We start from the raw sequence: 22243 nt of genomic DNA, 5'->3' as shown, positions 1-22243 counted from the left end.
GGTTTCTAGGTTTTTTTGTGATATATAACACATACAAAATACAATGCAAGCTGTATGGTGGCTGGGAGAAAAATCTGATTTGTCTTTTAAAGACAAAATGAAAATACCCGAAGTCTTGAAGGAAAATGACGTAAAAATTAAAGTCGCTTATTCAGGTCTGCTTAAACATTACTCAAAACATTGTTTGTTAACTTAATTTATGTATGTACTATTTAATAAATGTTTTATGTCATTTTAGGTTTAAAATTTTTAGGTAAAAGTTGTAATTAGAGTTTTATCACTTAAATGTACTCTCAAATTTTTTATGTTATTTTAATATATATATGTATTGTCATAATATTGTATTACAACTTGTATATATGTACTTTTTATAATTAGTGTTTTGCCTCATATTAGATTTAAAATTTCAGGTAAAAGTTGTGATTTGTGTTTAATCTCTTCGAATTGAAATTTTTTTAATAACTTTAGTAATTTTTTTTAAATATAAATTTTCAAGTAATTATTGCAACTAGTTTTATCTGTATTTTACATTGACTTGTTATGTAGGAGTGTGTGGTTCAGACTTTCACATTATGAAAGGGGAAATGGGAAAATTTTCTGGCAAGCAAGATGGAGTGATATTGGGCCATGAGTTTTCTGGGACGGTTGTTTCAGTTGGTGATGCTGTAAAAGAATTGAAAGTAAGTCTTGTTTATCTCAAGCAAAAAAGTTTACTGTTCTGTTAGGTCCGGGGCCGTGGGTAAGCGGTTAGCTAGCCTGCCTTGTGGTTAGGTAATGGGTTTAAGGCTTGTCGTTAAAATGTAAGCAGTGGCACAACTAGGGGTTTTAGAGGTCGCAACCCTCCTTTTTTAAAAGAAAATAAAAAATTCATTAACATAAAAAAACAATTTAAAAAACCTTTAAAACCCCCCTTTTTTTGTTTTTTTTTTATGCTACTGTTTGAGCTGTGTAATGTAATGTTACTTACTTTATCCTCACGTAGCCGGAAAGCGACAGTCGTTATCACACGGGTTTAACACCTCGTGCCAGCTTACGAGTTACCATGTATGTTACTTTGTGGGTAATTATTTTTTTGGATTTTTTCATTTTTTTTTTATTTATGGCTGATAATTTGGACAACCCATTAGTGACCACTGGGTTGGAGCAATTGCCGTGAAGTGTCTTGCCTAAGGACACATACGCCCACAATGGTAGCAACGTCAAGCCTTGAACCCATAACCTCTGGGTTACAGGCAGGCGCGCTAAACACTATACCATGCCGCCGGACGTGTAATAATTAAAAAGTGATTTACATAGTGGTTTGCAGATGGGTGACCTGGTGTGTGTAAATCCAAATGAATGCTGCGGTGCTTGTCAGTGGGGACGAGAATCGAATCCACATTTTTGTGAATCCAACCTTTGTGTTGGCATCAGCATGAATGGGGGATGGGCAGAGTATTGCATTGCTCCAATTGAAAAGGTAGTTTATATTAAATGTTATAAAAAGTAGCCATAGGCTTCCCATGTTTGACACTATAAATTTACCTGCATTTTAACAATCTCACTTCAAATTTTGTTCAAAATTCCAAAAACATAACACCGATGAAACTAATTTAATTTGATATTATAAATTTATGATGAACAAGTTTAAATTCTTTACACTGATTGTTTGTAATAATTAACGCTATCAGTTTTTTAAAGTTTTGTAACAAAAGTTGTTGCACTTTTTTTTCCTCTGGGTATATGTTTTTTAAATGTAAACGATTTTTAACAACTGTTGTTTTGTCGCTATATCCTGTCTTTTCGTTTAAAATATTTCTAAATTTTGGCTACCGCAATCGAAGGGTCAAATAAAGTTATTAATATTATATTATTATCAGGTCTACAAACTGCCAGACAATGTTAACCTAATGCAAGGCGCTCTTACTGAACCGTATTCATGCGTTCTTCGTGGATGGAGACAACTTGGTGATCTTCCGGAAAAAGATGCAAGAATCCTTGTTCAAGGAGCAGGTATCATTGGGTGTTTGTTCTGCACACTTCTGCATCATCATGGCTTTACTAATGTCACTGTTGCGGAAATAAATGAGGAAAGAAGAAAACTTTGTGCAGGTGACTTGTGACTGTACATTGTATCTTTTTTTTATTGTTATTTTATTGGGGGGGGAATACTTTTTATTTGTGGCTGATAATTTAGACAACTTATTAGTGACTACTGGGTTGGAGCAATTGCCGTTGTGTCCCCAGTGTTGACTATGCGTTGTATCTGTAGTATTTTGGTTCAAGTGATTATAAATTGTTAATGTGCAACACTGATCGCCTCGTGTATGGAATTATGACAATAGATTGTTATTGTAAAAATATAGTTGAAAAGCATGATAAATCTAAATAAACTGATTGAATATGTACTCATCGTCTGTGATCGATACTAAGCATATTAGAATACTACAGTATCAGTCTACCATAACCAAATAACGTTCCTGATCAAGTGCTACAAATATATAAAAAGAAAAAAAATCAACAAATTTATTTCAATAAAATATATGTTTGCTTGAGAGATAGCATCATCAGACTCGTATTCAAATGGATTTTTTCCTCTAAAAAAAGAACTAGAATCTTAAAATGATTTGTGTGTCATATGACGATATATGTTTATTGTTTAGACATGAAACTTGGATTTGATGTTGTTCATCCTCAAGAAATTGATCTCAAGTTTAAGGGGAAAGACACCGATTACCATGGTTACTATGTTGTTATAGATTGTACAGGAAATACTAAAGCTGTGGAAAAGGTTAGTTTTTCTTCATCTATGTTGATGTGCCACAAAATGGATTGTCTTATTTTGAACTGCTATATTTTAACCTACTTGCATAGCTGGAAGAGATGTACATTGAAAACAAGATACAGCGCATAGAGAATGCCTAAAAATTCTTAATTTGAACATACATAAAATAAAAAAAGCCCCCCTCCCCCCCCCAAAAAAAATTACCCTAAAGGTACAAACGTAGTAATGTAAACAAGGTGTATAAAACAACTCGTGCTATAACGACTGTTATTGCCTCGCCACGCGAGGGTAAATAATACACATCATTTTTTCAATATGTTCTACTCACCCTAAATAAATTTTAAAAAACGTTTAATTTTAGGCATTTACTCTTTGTCGCCGTGGTGCAACTATTTGCATATTTGGATGTTGCCCCGCTGGTGAGACCATGGCTGTGGAACCTTTTCAAATTTACTGGAAAGAGTTGAAGATAGTCAGTTGTTTCACCAACCCAAAGTGTTTTGAAGGGGCATTGGAGCTTTTGAAGGTTCTTGCTGATAAAGGATATCTTGTGTATGAGAAACTTGGTATAAAAATGTTCGACTTAAAGCAGTACGAAAATGCTTTTGGTTCTTTGAAAGCAGGAACTGCTTCTAAAGCTGTTTTTAAAGTTGATGGTTAGAAAAAATCCCTTTTGTTTTGATGTGTGTGATCATGTTTGAGTTGTATGTGCAAATCATTTTTTGTTCATTATATATAGCCTTGTGCATTGTGTTAAAGAAAAGATGATAAATATTTGCTTTGCAATGTGGTAATTATTAACCTCCGCAAATATTTTTTCGAATCGTGTTTGTACCGCATGGGCTCAGGAAGACTTGCTGCATATTTTTATTGTAACTGCACTGCTGCATTCGCTGCCAATATTGCTTGAAGGTGTTATTTAAATAAATTTATTTAAGTTTCACTTGTAGTGTAGTTTTTAATTGCAATGGAAGGCTTGTGGTGGTTAGGTTCAGAAAAACAACTTTCATTGAAAGGGGATCTCTCTATACCTGTGGTTAACTCGCAACAAGATGTAAAAGTGCAAGTTGCATTTTCAGGTGACCATAATTTTGTGTTATATTTTTAAATATGTTTACATGTGTGCTTGTATGCTGGCTTTTTCTGTAGTATAAGTACAAATGTAAACATATTCTCGCCAAAAGAGTAAAAAAAAGGTATTATTTTCCTGGCGCCACAACTTATATTTCCAAAATCCACATTTATATTATGATTTCCAAAACAGGAACATGCCTGGCAGTTAATATTATTTTACATATGTTTTGTCACAGGTGTTTGTGGGACCGATTTCCACTATATGCAACCAGGACAAATGGGAAAGTTATCTGCCAAGTTTGATGGTGTCATTCTTGGACACGAGTTTTCTGGAGTAGTAACTGAAGTTGGTGCAGGAGTGACACATGTTAAAGTACCAATGACCAATTTTTTAAAAATTTAAAGCATTTTTAGGCAACACAGTTACATATGTGGTAACTTCCAAGCAGGCACGAGGTGTATGAAACAGGACATCAGTGTTATAACACCTGTCGTTGCCCCTCAACATAAAATTAAAAGTATAAGTTTCATTCAATGATATGAAAATAAGTTGCATTTATTGATGAAATATATAAAGTATAAAATACGTTGCGGGTAAAATAAGTTGCAGTCAATGATTAAATGTATAAATTATAAAATAAGTTGCATTTAATAGTTCATTTTTTTTACTTAGGTTGGTGATAATGTAGCAGTGGATCCTAACAACTGCTGTGGGGTATGTCATTGGTCCGTTCAAAGGAATCCACATTTTTGTGAAGTGAACAAAGCTATCGGAGTCCATACTAATGGGGGTTGGGCAAAATATTGTGTGGTACCAGCCAAGGGGGTAATCTTTAACATCTGCATTAGGCCTGTAACAATTTGAAAATATATTTTAACATTTGCATTATGCCTGTAGCAGTTTGAAAATGTTTTTTGCATTAGGCCTGCAATTTAAAAATAAACTTATAAATTAAAAATATTTAAAAAAAATATTTAAAAATGTTTTTTCCTTTTTATTATATTTTTGCAATGTGAAATATTTTTTTTGTTTCAGGTCTACAAACTGCCAGGTAATCTTAGCTTAATGCAAGGAGCTCTTACTGAACCGTATTCATGCGTTCTTCGTGGATGGAGACAACTTGGTGATCTTCCAGAAAAAGATGCAAGAATCCTTGTTCAAGGAGCAGGTATCATTGGATGTTTGTTCTGCACACTTCTGCATCATCACGGCTTCACTAACATTACTGTTGCGGAAATAAATGAGGGGAGAAGAAAGTTGTGTGCAGGTAGTGAACTATTGTATGTAGTGCCGAATAAAAAAAGTGTTTCTATTGTTTATGTATGTTTGTTATAAGTAAAATTGCTTATATTTATGCATCGGGATCTTTCAATCTCTTAAAAATTTGGTGATGTGTTCTTACACATTTAATGCTTAGCAGATACAATATTAAATAAATCATAATTCAATGTCAATTGTAGATAGGAAATTCTGGTAATCACTATATTAAATCTGTATTGGAAAAAGTTAGAAATAACATGATAACTTTATTACTTGATTTTATATGAACACATTAGGATGTTTTTATGTTTTAAAAACGTTAAATAAATCATGATCTTGTACCGGTAGAATCTAATGTCATTTGCAGATATGAAGCTTGGGTGTGATGTGGTTCATCCACAAGAGATTGAGTTAAAGTTGGCTGGTAAAAATGTTGACAATGAAGGCTTTCATATGATCATTGATTGCACTGGGAACCCAACAGCTGTTGAAAAGGTTTCAACATTATAATGTTTATTATTTTTTTTTTTTTTTTTTTAATACTATTACACAATATAACATATTTTTTATTTATTTGTTAAAATTTTAAGATCAAATTAATTAAAATAGTAAAGAGCTGGGAAGTATAGCAACAAAACAACAGTTCTAAAACATGAAACTACTTGGGTAAAACTGCCAAATAAAAGTGTGGCTACCCACAATACACTATAAATTGACTCATATTGAGTTACTTAATTAAAGCAAATTAAAAAGTAACTTTTTAAAAAATATTTTTAAGATGTTTGATTATGCTCGGAGAGGAGCTACTGTCAGCATGTTTGGATGCTGCCCTGCTGGTAAGAAGATAACAATAGAGCCGTTCCAAGTTTATTGGAAAGAGCTGAAAATTGTTGGGTCATTTACCAATCCACTTTGTTTTGCTGATACCATCAATTTGCTTGAAGAATTGGAAAAAAAGAAACTACTGGATTTTAACAAACTTGGTATCAAGGTGTTTTCACTGAAAGATTATAACAATGCATTTCAAGTCCTCAAAACAGGAGATGCATCTAAAGTTGTTTTTCAGTTGGATTGAACTATGTTTGTGTAAAAAAACTGTTTGTTAAAGAAATACATAAAAGGATAAAGTGTGCGATGTATGTCTGATCATATAGCATACCAAAAAAACGGCTGAATATTTGTCTCAATCTGCTTGGTTTGTTAATTTAATTTTAATCGAAAAAGGATCAGAGTTTGTTTATTCAACGTTATATGATTGTTCCTTTTTGTATATATGTAAATATTTCATTTCATTGTATACGTGTCGCTCGTTCAAATTCCAGTGCAAATCAGAGTTCGTATATAAACATATTTAAGTGCTTCAATACAAACATTTGTTGGAGTGAAAAAGGTTGTAATAAAATGGGTACTTCCCCTAGTTCGCAATTCATCGTGCAGTTCAGCGCATTTCTATTTCGCTGTTTGTTGTGTAACTTCGATATTCTACCGATTCTGAATTAAACAAACGGTAAAGAACCAGTGGTTTTTGTCTGGTTGTAAAAAAATATGTCTGTGGGAAATAACAGTGCACCACATTTGAGCGGGAGTTGTGTTAACTTTGGATTAATTAGAGACGAAGCAAGACGAGAACTTGTGCATCTTTTGGACAAATGCCATGGTAGTAAGGTAATTTAATTTTAAAAAAACTTGCTAATTAATATTAGGGGTGGTTTAATATGCATGATGTGTGCATGAACTGTAGTACTTAGATCAAGGACTGCTTAACTGTTTTATATAAGAAGCTTTTTCTTTATTGTTTTTATTTTATTTGTGTTCTACTGCTGAGTGCTGTAATAACCGTAAATATGGTTAAAAGGTGCTGGTGAAGCACTAACCTCTATAACCACTATTCACTAACCCCTAAAAACTAACCCTCATAACCACCAACCCCCTAACCATCAACCCCTAACCACAAACCTTAAACACTTTCCACCAGCCTATTCTGCTATGTACCGGAGGATTCTTCACAAGTGCCGGTTAAAACCTTTTTAAGAGTGGTATATGTTTAAATATCCTAATTGTGTATATTTGCTTCCAAGGCTTTAGTATGGGACCAAGAATTGACGGAGCAATTTGGTTTGGTGGCTGAATATTCCTTGTTAAAAGAACGAGAAGTGGATAGAATGTTCCCGTTACGAACACCCCGGCTTCCAAAATCATCAGTTCAGCACATCATCTTTGTAACGAGGCCGGTGATTTCTTTAATGGACGTAATCGCATCAAATATAAGAAAGGAAGAAGAAGGAGATGGTTTTGGGAGAAAAGAATTCCATATTTTTTTTGTTCCATGGAAGAGTTTTTTATGCGTACAGAAGCTAGAGGTTCGAGTATATAAGTTGTTTATAATGATGCTTAGGATTTCATAGTGTGGCACCTGCTGTTTAATTTTTTTCTGGCTCTGGTGTTTGTATTGAAAATTAACTTTGAAAATATGCGTCTTTGTAATTCACTATTTACCAGAAGCAAGATTACTTTTTCTGTTATTATAAATATTTTTAAATTGAGGATAATTGAATTTGAACCAAGACCAGCATAAACAAAGGAGGCTACGCTATATTTATACTATAGAACTGTCATGTTTTTTATATTAGTGTATACATAATAGGATCTTGGAGTGTATGGAGCGCTTACAAATATTGAAGATTATCATCTTGATCTAATTGCGCTCGACTCTGATGTTTTATCCATGGAGAACCATCTAAATTTCTATGACAACAACATCAGTGAAGATGGAACTTCTCTTTATTTGGCTGCAAAAGCAATCACTCGTATACAGAAGCAGTACGGACAAATTCCAATGATTTATGGGAAAGGAAAGTCATGTAAAGTAAGTTAATAGGGGTTTTAATATAACTATACAGCCTATGTAATTGTGTTTATCGTCACTTGGGTAATTTTTATTGGGACATAAATGGTGTGATTTGAAAATGTCTTAAAAAGTTTATGAACTCATTTCTGAAAATCAGATTTAAAACCGAAATTTAATCACTTAAACCAGGGGTGTGCAACTTTATTACAGGAGGGCCAAGTTTAAAGTACTGGGTAAACCTGCGGAACGTACCTTTATTTAACATAGGCTTGCATGGACCAGTAATAGTTTCTTTTTTGCTTTGATCTTATGGCATTAAAAGGGGGTATCTGCTTGCAGAAATATGAACTTCGCACACATCAATTTCTGAAGAAAACTGCTATATAAATTAATTGTCACACCGAAAAACTTTTTAAAATATGCAACTGCCTTCGCGGGCTGCACAACTTTTTTTGCGGCCGCAGGTTGCAAACCTCTGACTGACTTAAACTATTTCCAGGCAATCTGTAGCCTTCTTCAGAAAATGTGGAGCGAGCAGGGGGATGTGGTAGGCGATGAACATCCTCAGATTGATCGTCTCCTGATCATTGATAGAACTGCTGACTTGATAACTCCTCTCGTAACGCAGCTAACATATGAAGGGTTAATTGATGAAGCTTATGGGATAAGCAACAGTACGTGTGGTAAACATATGCATAAGGTCATAGGCGGTAATGTTTTAAAAAAAATTTTTTTTTTGAAAGAAGTGGCAAATTTTTTTTGGGGGGGGGTGTAGCAAAAATATATGAGTCATTACACTGTAATATGGTATATGATTAGAAAGACTACACTGTAGGTGATTGTTTTAACCGGTGTACCCTGTTAAATACTTTTAATCTGTTACTTCTGCTACCAGGCATAATATATAAAAATCTTTCAAAGGGTCATCTGGTGGAAAAACGTAATGTATTTCCTTTGGGAAGACCTCATCAGGGAATGTCACATTTTTAATACAAGATGAGCCGTTAAAAAATTATATTTTATGCCCAAAAAGCGTTTTTGAACCAAGTTTATTATTTTTTCAGCAAGCGCTTCATTTCCGCCTGAAAAGTTTCAAACCACCTCAAAGTCAGAAGACTTAATGACAGAGAAGAAGAAGATAGTTTTAACATCCAAAGATGATCTTTTCACCATCCTTCGTAACTGCAACTTCAATGCTGTTGGACCAACTCTGAAAAAACAAGCAAAAAGTATTTCAGAAAAGTATGAGGTAATATATTAAGTAATATTTGTTGCATTTTATTCCATTCGTTGTCACAGGCCATGCGACCTAAGGTTTAGGCCAGAGTTGTTGCATTACATTTTAATATGTGATTGTTGTTGGTTTAACTTATTTTAAATCTAATGTTTTTTTCTTATTGTATGGCTGACATATTAGACAACACATTAGTGACCACTGGGTTGAAGAAATTGTCGTTAAATATCCTGCCCAAGAACGTATTATGTGTTAGAATAATTTGAAACCATTGTACATTTGATCTTTTTTTTCTTATTGTATGGCTGACAATTTAGACAACATGTTAGTGACCACTGGGTTGGAGCAATTGCCGTTAAGTGTCTTGCCCAAGGACGTATTATGTGTAAAAATTATTGAAAACTATTGTACTTTAATTTTTTTTCTTACTAAATAGCCAACAATTTAGACAACACATTAGTGACCTCTGAGTTGGAGCAATTGTCGTTAAGTGTCTCGCCCAAAGACACATTATGTGTTATTATTTACAATCATTGTACAAAATTTTAATAAAGTAAAATTCCCGTAATTCTAGGAGCGACACACAGCCAAGACAGTTGGAGAAATGAAACAGTTTGTTTCTCATCTTCCACAAATGCAACAAGCAAAAGCCTCGTTAGCTGTTCATACCAACATAGCTGAACTTATAAAGGAATTCACAGGTTGTTGTTTTTATAAATAGATAATATAATATTGGCTTTTTAGTGTTTTATATGTACAATGTTGTAACTTTTGTTAATTTCCTAGGCATTTTAAGTCGTTAAATAAATGCCAATGAAACCTTTTGGATAAAAAACTATTATTCTGTTACTTTTGCTACCAGGTATATTTAAAATCATCTTTTGGTGCATCCAGCATTGCCAGCAACCTCGCTTTTTTTTTTAAATAAAAAAATGTATATTTGTAATAAATAAAATAAAAACAATTTTGAAACCCCTCTAATATTTTTTCTGACTGCGCCACGTTGGCTATGCGCATCAGGTACACCATTCTTGCAATAAAGTGATTCCTTCTATATTATTTATTATAGACGAAGATGACTTTATGGAATCTCTCAGCACTCAACAAGAGTTTTTAAATGGTATTGGAACAGATAAAGTGAATCCATATATTGAGGATTGCCTCTTTCGTAAACAACCTATTGTACAAGTTCTTCGACTTATTTGTCTTCAGTGCCAAACTAATAATGGGTTGAAACCAAAGGTGTTGGAATATTACAAACGTGAAATTGTGCAGGTAATAAAACATTTTAATTTTTTTAAACGTTTTTTTAAACATTTATTTTAATGGAATAAGTTTTACCAATACAAAACAACTACAAAACCTTGTTTTGTGTACCATTTGCTTATATATATATATTTTATTATATTTTTTTAAGTGTGGTGGTAAAGTAGTTTTATTGAGAAAATTTAAACAGAATTTTCAAGCTATTTACAGCACAGACTACCGGTGTGGGCCGAGTGGGCGTATGTGTCCTTGGGCGAGACAATTAACGACAATTGCTCCAACCCAGTGGTTCCTTATGCGTTGTCTAAATTACCAGTCCAGTATTACAAAAAAAATAAAAAAATCCAAAATAATAATTACCAGAAAGTTGCATACATGGTAACTCATGAGCAGGCACAAGGTGTATGCAAGTTGCATATTGCAACAGAACAGTTTATTACGACTGTTGTTTAAAATTTTACAAAAGCAAAAAGACAGGTAGTACAGTAAAACAACAGTTGTTTAAACACGCCTATTGATATGAATGACTGTTACACCCTAAACCTAAATCTATCATCATATTACTAAATATTTCTTTTTAACACAGACGTATGGTTATAAACACCTGATCACTTTAAACAAGTTGGAAAAATGCGGATTGATGTGTGGTACTGGTACTTCATGGAATTACAACACTGTTCGTAAATCATTGAGACTTGTGGTGGATGATATTAATGAGAAGGTGACTCTGATTGCATAACTCTAATATTTTATTAAACGTTTAGTAAAAAAGTTGGGTGGGGTAAGATGGGACACCTTTTTGTTCTATTTTCTTGTCTTATTCGGGGGTAAACACAGAAAATTCAAAGAATTATAAAACTGTATCCTCACGACTTCCATAAACCGTAGTCAATTGTTTAAAATACGAACGGATATTTAAATATTATCTGCTAAAGGTGTCCCATCTCCTCCCACCCCACTATATAGATATGCTAAGCTGTAGTGATAAAATTTTCCATATTAATTAATTAGATGCATTTCGAGCAGTAGCACAGTGGTTAACGCGACGTCTCTATTACCATTATGGTCAAATGTGTTTTTGGGAAAAACAATTAACTATAACTGTATGGCAGCCATTCATTACAAAGAAATGAAAAATGCCTCTTCAATGAATTTTCTTGCATAGTATGACAGCCATACATTGGAAAAATATATTCATTTTGTGCAAAAATTTTCTTGCATAGGAACCTCAAGACATCGCTTACGTACACAGCGGGTACGCTCCGTTGAGCATCAGACTCGCTGAGATCCTCTCCCATCCAGGATGGAGGAGCATTGATGAAGTCCTCCGGATAATTCCTGGTCCCACCGTCTCCGGACTTCAACAGTTTAAACCTAAAAAGAAATGTAAGCTTGTTTTTGTTTTTTTATTTGTAAATTTAAAAAAGTTCTACATATAGTAGGGTACAATTTTTATAGTGGGTTGGGGGAGGATGGGACACCTGTTTATTCTATTCAATTTAATTTATATTTTTTGTTTAAAAAAGGTTTTGTATATGATAGGTAGGGTAAACAAATATATAGTAGGGTGGGGGAAGATAAGACATCTTTTTATTCTGTTTAAGCTAATTTTTGTATTTTTATCTATGAGTGGCGAGACAAAGACAGTCATTATAACAAGAGTTACAACATTTTACTTTGTTGGTTATTATATTTTTCTCATACACCAACAATAATAGCAGTGTCAACCTCAAACTTGTCGCCTCTAGGCTACAGGCGTCGTATTAACCATTGTGCTACTGCTCGGAATGCATATAATTAATTAATATGGGGAATTTTATCACCGCAGCTTAGCATATTTATATAGTGGGGTGGGGAGGAGATGAAACACCTTTAGTACATAATATCCAAATATTCTGATCGTGTTTTAAACAATTAACAACGGTTTATGGGAATCGTGAGGATACAGTTTTATAATTCTTTGAATGTTCTTTGTTTACTACTAAATGGGACGAGAAAATGAAAAGAAAGGTGTCCCATCTTCTCCCACCCTACTGAAATTAATCTGGATTTTTTTTTACTCAATAATAAAAAACTTAGGGCAAGGAAGCATTAACAGCGAAGGCAGTTCTCCAAACACAGTCACACTTGTGTTTTTCGTTGGTGGCGTGACATATGCTGAAGTATCAGCGCTGCGGTTTCTCTCGGCGAAAAACGACGGTCACGAATACCTCACCGCAACAACGAACTTTGTGAATGGAAACACGTTGATCCAATCAATGGTTGAGCCGGACTAGAAACCAGTACTGCCACTTACTTTTGTGCAATATCATATGTCATTATATCTTACCATCTTACCAATTATCCAATCTTTGCATAAGTAATTCAATTGCTAGATTTTAAAATACAGTATGTGTTTAATTGAAGTTCATACGATTTAGTGATTTTTTTAATGAAAACAAAAACTTTTAATAACATTATCATTAGCAAATACCTTATCATAAACAAAGAACATTCAAAGAATTAAAAAAACCGTATTCTCACGACTCCCACGGACCGTTGTTAGTTGTTTAAAACACGATCAGGATATTTGGATATTATGTGCTAAAGGTGTCCGGTCCTTCCCCACCCTACTATACATTACGACTACATCGCGTAGCTGATTAAATATATTACGTAAATCGGGCCAAAGTTTCGTTATTTATCAACTAGATCTAGATACATGTCCGTTTATTTCGTATATAATTCGGTATTGTCCGACGTTGGTATTGCCTGAAGCAAAATTAGTTGCGTCGCAACATTTATTTGGCGAGTGGTCTTCTCACAGCATGCCGTTTGGTTTAAATTCAGTGTAGGTTTGAGATAACGGCACTGTATAAACGGTGATACATAAAACAGTTGTTTATGGGTTCAACGCGTGTAATTCCTGTAAGCGTAAAAACTGCGAAACTTTCTTTTTTAAAACCGTTGTTAATGAATCTCTGGTTTAACGCATGTAATTTTCTGTTAGCGTAGAACCTGCGAAGCTTTATGTTTTGAGAAACTGCAAACTTTTTTTAAAACAGTTGTTTGTGAATCTTTGGTTTAACGCATGTAATTTTCTGTTAGCGTAGAACCTGCGAAGCTTTATGTTTTGATTGCAAAATGTTTGGACTATTATGGCTATCGTTAACTGTTATAGCACTTATTGGAAAGTGCAATGCTATTACGGATCCCGTATTTTATGTGAGTATTGAAGTTGTTGAACTATTTCTTTAATCGTTTCTTTATGTTTTAAACTGTCGTTTTTTGCTACTTCTTAATTTGTTTTATGTATAAAACCATACAAATTTACAAAAAAGTATAGCAACACACTTTTAAAAACTGGCGCCCGGTTAGTACAACACGCTTTTTAAACTGTTTTTAATGCAAACAACAAATAAAGAAGTAGCATTTTAGGCCAACATTCCGTTTGCTTTTTTATTTAAATGAGAGCTAGGCTATAGCATCCATTTATGCCCAATAATTATCTGAAAAAATTGTGTTAACGATATAATGATGTCTTGAATATCTTTATACAGATAGAGGGCAACGGTTGGGAAAACAATACACATGCCGGTTACATCGGACATTTTAAAATCCGTCTAACCGAGGAAATGCCGAAATGGTGGATTGCCCTTGTCTTTCCTGTACCTATACCTTATTTTGAGGCGAGTATGTGTGTATAGTTTATCCTAGAATGATCACGAATAAATGTACAGTATCTTTACGCACACTTTTGTTTCTATTAGAAGTTTAACTTGATAATAATTGAACATAAATGGCCTGTTTGTCTACTAGGTGTTTATTTTTATTTTACCACGCTTATTTTTATTCAATTAATGTAAATATGTTTTTAACTGTAAGCGTGTTTTAAAAACTGTTTTTTTTTCGCTACACCTTGCCTTTTCGTTTAAAATATTTTTAAGTCTTCGCTACCGTAATCGAAGAGACAAATTAAGTTATTAATATTATATAGTGTGGGCCACGCATCTGTTCTGCTATAAACAAATGTATTCAACAACCACGCTTTTTAAATGTCCCCTTTTCACTTTATTTTTTAACAACTCGTTTTGCTGTTGATCGTATTCTCTTCGTCATTTCAATAATTGGTCTTCTTCATCGTTTTTAAAAAGATAAATTAAAATGATGTTAATAAGTTTCATCTTACCTTGCAGGCTTGGCAAGGCACAGCTTTCAAACAAAGTTTTGATATGAAGATCCATTATATGAAGGAAACCAGATGGAATGGTCATCAATACCCAGGAATGGTCATGGACCAACGGTTAGTAATTTGCACATATTTTAGTATGTGATGAACATGTTTACTGGTAAATGAATGTAACTTGCTTTATCCTCGCGTGGCGGGAAACGACGGTCGTTATAACATGGATGTTCTGTCCACACAACTGTGTCCACTTATTTTTAAAAATTTTCTTGGATGTTTGTTTGGCCATTAAGATGTATATTTGGCAATTAAGCCCAGAAGTAGCGGCGCATGTCTTGGGTAAGGTACTTAACGGCAATTGCTCCAACCCAGTGGTCACTATTGGCATGTTTAAATTGTCAGCCATACATAAAAATCCTCCCCAAAAAAAAATCACACACGAAATTACATTCGTGGTAACTCGTAAGCTGCCACAAAATGTATGAAACAGATCACCCGCGTATTATAACAACTGTTGTTTTCGGCCACGCAAGGATAAAGTAATTTAACCATCCATTCTTTCATTCATATACTCTTAGATACATGGCTGAGTTTCCGAAAGAACGTGGAGTAGATTACACCGAACACCATGGTCCCAGACCAGCCATCGTTTTCCGACACAAGGTCTACATACCAAGCCAAACTATAAACGAAGAACATCCGATGGTTGTACACGACCTTGCGGACGTAAGTTCAATATTAAGATAAATTAGAAAGAATTTACCTAAACTGTAATGCTGGGGTTCGATTATAGATTAAAGCTCACACGACCTTAAATGATTTGTGTTGTATAGTCGGATTGATGAAGACTGCTGGATGACTTTTCATTCCATTTTCTCCCTCTATTTGGTAGTAAACAAAAAAAACATTTAAAGATTTATAAAACAGAATCCAACAACTCCTTTAGACCATTGTTAAATGTTTAAAACACGATCAGTATATTTTGATATTATGTGCTAAAGGCGACCCATCTTCCCCCGCAGTACTATATGTAGTAATCGCCCCAGTGTAGTGGTTAATATTGGTTCGTCCACATTGCCAATCATACAGGCAGAATATACTTTTTAGTATAATCTGATACAGGTATAAGTAAAATACAGCGTCCATGTTTAATCTTTCTTAATCTGATCTTTGTTATTTATTCAAAAAAAAAAATTATATCATGTTATATTCAGTACAGACCAAATCTCCCATCGTACCTTGAACTGCTACCAGTACTTACAATTACAACACCAGCACCAAGCACCACATCGCCACGACCAACTCGAGGTGAAAATAGTGGAATGTTCTGGTGGGTACGAACATTGTCACCTCCCTTAACAACTACAACACAGACAACAACAACGACTACCACGACGACAGCACCAACAACAACTACACCCTACAGAGTTGGTTAGTACATAAAAAAAATTAAAAAATATCCCCCCCTCCAAAAAAATAATCACCCACAAAGTAACATACTTGGTAACTCGTTAGCTGGCACGAGGTGTATGAAACAGAACACTCGTGTTTGAAGACTGTCGTTTTCAGCCACGCGAGGTCTAAGTAAGTTACATTCATATAAATATTATGATCCATAGCGTGTTTTAACAACTGTTTTTTTGCTCTTGAACTAAATATATAGTAAGGTGGGGGTACATGAGACACATTTTCATTCTATTTTCTCGTCACATTTGGTAGTAAACAGGGAGCGTTTAAAGAATTATAAAACCGTATCCTCACGACTCCAACAGACCATTGTCATTTGTTTAAAACACGATCAGGATGTTTGGATATAATGTGCTAAATGTGTCCCATCTTCCCCCACAGTACTATAGTAGGGATTGCTACGCTGAGACAGATTTCATTCTCTTTTTTTGTCCAAATTTTGTAGTAAACAAAGAAATATACCGAAATATACGACTGTGGCCCAGCGACTCGCTAAATGACCCTGTTAGTTTCTCATTAAAATAAAATTGATAAATTCTACACTATACCTTTAATGTACCATATTTCTCCAGAAATATCTTGCCTGGACAGCGTCAGAATCCGTAGGAGTCGATGCATTCACCAGATAATAATTCCGCAGGATTGCTATCTCCCACAATGTTCTGCTTCCAACCCGGACCGGTTTAATGCAGCCCAATGCTGGCAGTCAAAGGGCTTCTGCTGGTGCGTGGACCCGTATAACGGCATGAGGACAGAGCGCAGATTTGTTTTCATCCGTAACGTAAGGACATTGGGATGTCTCGCAGGTTCGAGTAATTAAGAACTTGTAAAATATTTATATATAGTAGGGTGGGGTAAGATGAAACACTTTTTCTTTGTGTATTCCTGTCCCATTTGGCAGTAAACAAAGAACGTTTAAAAAAATCCTCACGACTCACAGAGACCGTTGTTAATTTTTTAAAACACGATCAGGATATTTGTACATTATGTGCTAAAGTTGTCTTATCATACCCCACACTACTACATTTGTTATTATAACCTTTACTTCAGGATTAACAAGTACAGCATCAACAACAACAACAACGGTGCCAAATATAGCACCAACACCACAATCACCTAGTGCAGCTTTACCACGACCACCATTCACACCACGAAACAACTACGATTATAACTTGGTTAGTAGTCACTCACCTTGTAAGGGTTATAACAGGGGGAGACGGTAGAAGGTATAAAAAATGCCCGAATTATTTTTTGTATTCCATTTTGGTTCGAAGGGATACTATATTTAGCTCGCCTGCCTCTAAAAAACACATGGTATATCATATAAGCGGGCACGAGGTGTATGAAACGAAAACCCCGTGTTATAACGACTGCCATTATCCTTCAAATGTGAAGTAAATAACATTCATCCAATCATGTGTTCATTCATTCATTCATTCAATGAATGAGAATTAAAAGGTGTCCCATCTTTTCCCATTCGTTCATTCATTCATTCATTCATTCATTTATTCATTCATTCATTCATTCATTCATTCGAATGAGAATTAAAAGGTGTCCCATCTTTTCCCATTCGTTCATTCATTCATTCATTCATTCATTCATTTATTCATTCATTCATTCATTCATTCATTCATTCAATGAATGAGAATTAAAGGGTGTCCCATCTTTTCCCATTCATTCATTCATTCATTCATTCATTCATGCTTGTATTCAGGTGATCCACAATTCACTTTTGTTCTTTGAAGCTCAACGATCTGGTGATATTGGTTCTAATAGTAGAATAAGATGGAGGTTCCCTGCTCACATGACAGACGGCTTTGATTGTGGGGTTGATTTATCTGGGGGCTACTATGTGTGTAAGTACATAGGTTTCTTTTACATAAGCTGTATTTTGTTTGTATAAGTTTGATTTAAATCAAATTTATATAATGCACAGCTTATATGGTAGGGTGGCAGAAGATGGGACACTGTTTCATTCTATTTTCTCGTCCCATTTGGTTGTAAACAAAGAAAATTTAAAGAATTATAAAACCATATTCTCACGACTTTCATAGACCGTTGTTAATTGTTTAAAATAGGATCAGGATATTTGGATATTATGTGCTGAAGTGGTCCCATCTTTCCCCAGCCAACTACATCATTGTAAATTTTCAAAGCGTGTTTTAACAAATATGTAAATACTCTTTGTTTAAAAATATGAAACAACGTAAACCAACCTTCTCTACTTATTTTTAGCTGGAGATTACGTGAAATATGGTTTTCCAACTGCATCAGCAATGACAATGCTTGCGTGGGGTTACTTGGAGTTCCCTGATGCTTATGATGAATCCGGAGAAACTCGTTATTTGAGGGAAGCATTAAAATGGGGAACGGATTATTTCATCAAAGCTCATGTTTCGAGTAATAAGTTTGTTGGACAGGTAAGATAATAGGAAAACAAATTTTTCGCTATTTATGTTCTTATATAGTAGGGTGGGGAAGGATGGGACACCATTTCATTTCATTTCCTCGTCCCATTTTGTAGTGAACAAAGAACATTAAAACAAATAAAAAACAATCTCATGACTCCCATAGACTTAATCGTTTAAAACACGAACAAGATATTTGGATGTTATGTGCTAAAGGCATCCCGTCTTACCCCACAGTTACATGATCTGCGCAATCGTTTTCAAAGAAATGAAAATAGGTATTAAGTACCGCACTATACTCTATTAGGTTGGACTGTCGGATTTGGAAAATTCGTTTTGGTTGCGACCACAAGACATGACAGTAGATCGACCTTGCTACAACGTGACTGACAGAAAACCAGGTTCAGATCTGCTGGCTGAAACGGCCGCTGCCATGGCTGCTACCGCTAAAGTGTTTATGGTCAGCGGAAATTCCAGTAGTAAGTTAGCACTCATATTTTAATGTGATTTTTACCGTTTGCCAGTGTCTAACTAAATACAGACTAATATAGTAATTTTACTTATAACCAACCAATTCTAGAGATCACGCTTATTTTTCTTCCAATTAAATGTAAATATGTTTTTAACCGTAAGCATGTTTTAACAACTGTTGTTTTCTCGCCATTCCCTATCTTTTTGTTTAAAATGTTTTTAAATCTTCGCAACCGTAATCGAAGAGGCAAATAAAGTTATTATATTGTTATTAAATAGTAAAGTACTAATGATAAGAGGGGATAAAATGGGGCACCAAATCTGTTGATCTTGTTTTAAACCATTAACAACGATTTATGGGAGTCATAAAGATGTGGTTTTATAATTCTTTGAATGTTCTCTGTTTACTATTAAATAAGACAAGAAAATAGAAAAAAAACGGTGTTTCATCTTCCTCCACCCTATTACATTTCGCAGAAATTGTTACCGTTTGTCAGGGAGATAGCTACGTACAGTATATGGTTTGTACTTCAAAAATACGCCTACCGTTCTACCAAAAAAAGGGATGTCTGCATACCAGTCTATATTTCAAAAACACGCCCTTACGGTTCTGCAATCCTGGATTTCCAATACAATATTTGTTTTGTTCTTAGACGATCCATATGTACAGACGTTGCTTCAGCATGCTCGACAACTTTACGACTTCGCCAAAACATCCCGAGGAACTTATTCGCTTTCTATAAGACCAGCTGCCGATCATTATCCATCGAATGCGTGAGTGGAATAACAGTTCTGTATTCTCTATATTGCTTAAAAATACGTGGGTAATTTAAGGCGCCGTTTAACGGTTGTTGGAACACTCGTTTCCTAATCATAGGTTACGGGTTCGATGCTTGATGCTGCTACCGTTGTGATCTATCCTTGAACAAAACACACATAGTAGGCTTTAAACAAAATACAAATTGCACAAAACCAGTGGTCACTAATTGGTTGCCCAAACTGTCGGCCACATTTAAAAAGGTGAGAAAAATAACAAACACCCACAAAGATATATATTCTTTTTAACTCGCATATAAAGAGGAAATGAGGTGTAGAACCCTTATTACAACGACGTATCGTCCCGCGAAGATTATTAAGCGCCAATTAATTTAACGCATCGCTATATCTAATTTAAAAAGTATAGCAGGGGGGGGAAGATGGGACACCTTATTATTCTGTTTTCTCGTCCCATCTGGTAGTAAACAAACAAAATTTAAATAATTTTAAAACCGTATCCTCATGACTCCCATAGACCGTTGTTAATTGTGTAAAACTTGGTCAGGATATTAGAATATTCTGTGCTAAAGGTGTCCCATCTTTCCCCATTCTACTATATATATATTTATAAACAAAAGTTCAAAAAAATATTATTTTTAATAATTTGCTTTTACAATGCAGCTACACCGACGAATTGGTATGGGCTGCGTTATGGCTGTATGAGGCAACAAACGAGCGACGATTCCTGGCCGATGCCGGGCGATTTTACGACGAATTTGGCTTAAACGAAGCTAAGACCGAGGTGTCATGGGATTTAAAGACAACACCAGTTCAGTTACTTTTGACTAAACATGCTTACCGCTCAGGCGCTACATCTAGAGCTGAAGATTACCTGGATAAAGTTACTCAGTTTTGCGAATACAGCTTAAACCGTGAGTTTTATTTCAAAACATAATAAAATATGAAAATATGAAAAAAAAATCTGTTCAAAAATATTCAGAAAAAAAATCAAAAAAAATTCCAGACAAAAAAATCAAAAAAGAATTCAGAAAAAAAAAATTTACATGCCACAAAAATGTTAATATAAATATATTTTTTCCACGTACAGCTGAAGAATCTATCCACACACCGCAAGGACTGTTATACATTAACCAATGGGGTACAACACGCTATGCTTGCAACGCAGCTTTCGTGTGCCTGGTTGCCTCCAAACTGCCTGCTTTGGATCAGAACCTAAAACGCACTTACAGGTAACGAATTAAATGGCCATGTTCTGTTTTTATTTTGATAAAAAAACGTAAAAAATTTTCTGATTTGCAGAAAATTTGCAGAAGACCAAATCGATTATGTTTTGGGTAAAACTGGACGAAGTTTTGTGGTTGGACATGGAAGTAATTATCCCACACAACCCCATCATAGAGCGAGGTAATGGTTTGATATATACTGTACAGAAAGACATTATCCCATTTTACCCCAGTAAGGCGGGGGGAGATGGGACATGTTTTTATTTATTTTTATCGTCCCATTTGTTAGTAAACAAAGTACATTCCAAGTATTAATCAAAACGTGTACTCACGACTCCCACATAGACCGTTGTTATTTATTTAAAACACGATTAGGATATTTGGATATTATGTGTTATAAAAGTGTCGTGTCTTACACCACAATACTATATAAAAAAAATATAAAAACAATACTGAAAAAACTGTAAAAAAACACAACGGGTAATAATGTAAAAATTGAAAAAACATTTTACTTTTTAGTTTTTTAATTATATTTAAAAACAAATTTAAAAACAACAATAACATGTTTAGTTCATGCTCCATGGCCGGCATGTGCGGTTGGACTTCTTATCACAGCAATTCAAGCAACCCGCAGCTCTTACAAGGAGCTTTGGTTGGTGGACCTGATAGCACAGACCAGTTCACGAACGATCGATCCGACTATAGATCGAACGGTGTTTCTATTGATTACAACGCTGGTTTTCAAGGCGCTGTAGCAGGTATAAGAGGTGTTTTTAATCAAAATTATAGAACTAATCATCAATTTGCTTCTTTGAATTCGATTACATTTTTTTTAAAGGATAATTGACGATAAAACGGCATTTGTAAAATCATGGTTTATATTATCATGATTTTTGTAGACTATGCTATTTTCATTAAAAATCCAACATTTTTCATGCCATAGTGTCGTTATTTTATATAATAGTATGGAGGGGTACACACTCTTTTAAGTTGGTAGTAAACAAGGAATATTTACATATTGAGTTTGGATATTGGATCCCATCTTACCCCAAAGTACCATGCGAAGTAGAGTGGGGTAGATGGGACACTTTTTATTCTCATTTCTCATCTCATTTGGTAGTAAACAATGAACATTCGAAGGATTAGAAAACTCCCATAAACTATTGTTAACTGTTTAAAAGACGATCAGGGTATTTGTTATTATGTGCTAAAGGTGTCCCGCCTCCCCCACCCTACTATAATATATTAAAATAGATATTGTAGCATTGTACAATATAACATTCTC

The 22243-nt window shown here is 34.5% G+C and overlaps 4 protein-coding genes across 5 annotated transcripts; all 4 read left to right on the top strand.

Annotated features, from left to right (window-relative positions):
* The first annotated feature begins 1 nt into the window (after window position 1).
* LOC100181990 (D-arabinitol dehydrogenase 1) lies at window positions 2–3706 on the top strand. The gene is made up of 6 exons (XM_002120671.4): window positions 2–155; window positions 547–680; window positions 1307–1459; window positions 1860–2091; window positions 2643–2770; window positions 3126–3706. Exons 1-6 carry the CDS (start codon window positions 44–46, stop codon window positions 3423–3425), a joined length of 1059 nt encoding a protein of 352 aa, XP_002120707.1. The 5' UTR covers window positions 2–43; the 3' UTR covers window positions 3426–3706.
* LOC100184356 (D-xylulose reductase A-like) lies at window positions 3682–6514 on the top strand. Its single transcript, XM_002120896.5, has 6 exons — window positions 3682–3843; window positions 4075–4211; window positions 4512–4664; window positions 4875–5106; window positions 5467–5594; window positions 5878–6514. Exons 1-6 carry the CDS (start codon window positions 3732–3734, stop codon window positions 6172–6174), a joined length of 1059 nt encoding a protein of 352 aa, XP_002120932.1. The 5' UTR covers window positions 3682–3731; the 3' UTR covers window positions 6175–6514.
* A 41-nt stretch (window positions 6515–6555) lies between these two features.
* LOC100186755 (vacuolar protein sorting-associated protein 33A) lies at window positions 6556–13112 on the top strand. Its single transcript, XM_002120739.5, has 10 exons — window positions 6556–6764; window positions 7178–7459; window positions 7744–7965; window positions 8447–8621; window positions 9012–9196; window positions 9756–9882; window positions 10251–10456; window positions 11034–11168; window positions 11671–11833; window positions 12527–13112. The coding sequence occupies exons 1-10, from the start codon at window positions 6645–6647 to the stop codon at window positions 12721–12723; spliced, it is 1812 nt and encodes a 603-aa protein (XP_002120775.1). The 5' UTR covers window positions 6556–6644; the 3' UTR covers window positions 12724–13112.
* On the top strand, window positions 8772–21820 carry LOC100184310 (endoglucanase 13-like). Of its 2 annotated transcripts, XM_026839640.1 has the most exons (16): window positions 8772–8782; window positions 13467–13651; window positions 13987–14115; window positions 14623–14729; window positions 15191–15338; window positions 15827–16043; window positions 16652–16885; window positions 17130–17254; window positions 17794–17935; window positions 18315–18499; window positions 18795–18966; window positions 19612–19732; window positions 20396–20646; window positions 20823–20964; window positions 21035–21139; window positions 21529–21820. In XM_026839640.1, the coding sequence occupies exons 2-16, from the start codon at window positions 13571–13573 to the stop codon at window positions 21803–21805; spliced, it is 2436 nt and encodes an 811-aa protein (XP_026695441.1). In that variant the 5' UTR covers window positions 8772–8782; window positions 13467–13570; the 3' UTR covers window positions 21806–21820. The 2 variants fall into 2 exon arrangements, with proteins under 2 accessions (XP_026695441.1, XP_026695442.1); XM_026839641.1 differs by lacking the exon at window positions 8772–8782 and having other exon boundaries at window positions 13463–13651.
* Window positions 21821–22243: the final 423 nt, after the last annotated feature.

This window comes from Ciona intestinalis, unplaced genomic scaffold (assembly GCF_000224145.3).
Source record: "Ciona intestinalis unplaced genomic scaffold, KH HT000542.1, whole genome shotgun sequence".
NCBI classification, from domain to species: domain Eukaryota; kingdom Metazoa; phylum Chordata; class Ascidiacea; order Phlebobranchia; family Cionidae; genus Ciona; species Ciona intestinalis.
This window is presented reverse-complemented; position numbering and strand designations above follow the sequence as displayed.

What these genes read in the sequence shown, in the direction of transcription:
- LOC100181990 (XM_002120671.4), top strand. Translation starts at nt 44, where the DNA reads ATGCAAGCTGTATGGTGGCTGGGAGAAAAATCTGATTTGTCTTTTAAA. An exon ending in ATGCTGTAAAAGAATTGAAA is followed by an intron (nt 681 to 1,306) that starts GTAAGTCTTGTT and finishes AGTGGTTTGCAG; the next exon opens with ATGGGTGACCTGGTGTGTGT. An exon ending in ATACTAAAGCTGTGGAAAAG is followed by an intron (nt 2,771 to 3,125) that starts GTTAGTTTTTCT and finishes GTTTAATTTTAG; the next exon opens with GCATTTACTCTTTGTCGCCG.
- LOC100184356 (XM_002120896.5), top strand. Translation starts at nt 3,732, where the DNA reads ATGGAAGGCTTGTGGTGGTTAGGTTCAGAAAAACAACTTTCATTGAAA. An exon ending in AGTGCAAGTTGCATTTTCAG is followed by an intron (nt 3,844 to 4,074) that starts GTGACCATAATT and finishes GTTTTGTCACAG; the next exon opens with GTGTTTGTGGGACCGATTTC. An exon ending in GAGAAGAAAGTTGTGTGCAG is followed by an intron (nt 5,107 to 5,466) that starts GTAGTGAACTAT and finishes TGTCATTTGCAG; the next exon opens with ATATGAAGCTTGGGTGTGAT.
- LOC100186755 (XM_002120739.5), top strand. Translation starts at nt 6,645, where the DNA reads ATGTCTGTGGGAAATAACAGTGCACCACATTTGAGCGGGAGTTGTGTT. An exon ending in TATGCGTACAGAAGCTAGAG is followed by an intron (nt 7,460 to 7,743) that starts GTTCGAGTATAT and finishes TATACATAATAG; the next exon opens with GATCTTGGAGTGTATGGAGC. An exon ending in TGGATGATATTAATGAGAAG is followed by an intron (nt 11,169 to 11,670) that starts GTGACTCTGATT and finishes TTTCTTGCATAG; the next exon opens with GAACCTCAAGACATCGCTTA.
- LOC100184310 (XM_026839640.1), top strand. Translation starts at nt 13,571, where the DNA reads ATGTTTGGACTATTATGGCTATCGTTAACTGTTATAGCACTTATTGGA. An exon ending in GACATTGGGATGTCTCGCAG is followed by an intron (nt 16,886 to 17,129) that starts GTTCGAGTAATT and finishes CCTTTACTTCAG; the next exon opens with GATTAACAAGTACAGCATCA. An exon ending in GGTCAGCGGAAATTCCAGTA is followed by an intron (nt 18,967 to 19,611) that starts GTAAGTTAGCAC and finishes TTTTGTTCTTAG; the next exon opens with ACGATCCATATGTACAGACG.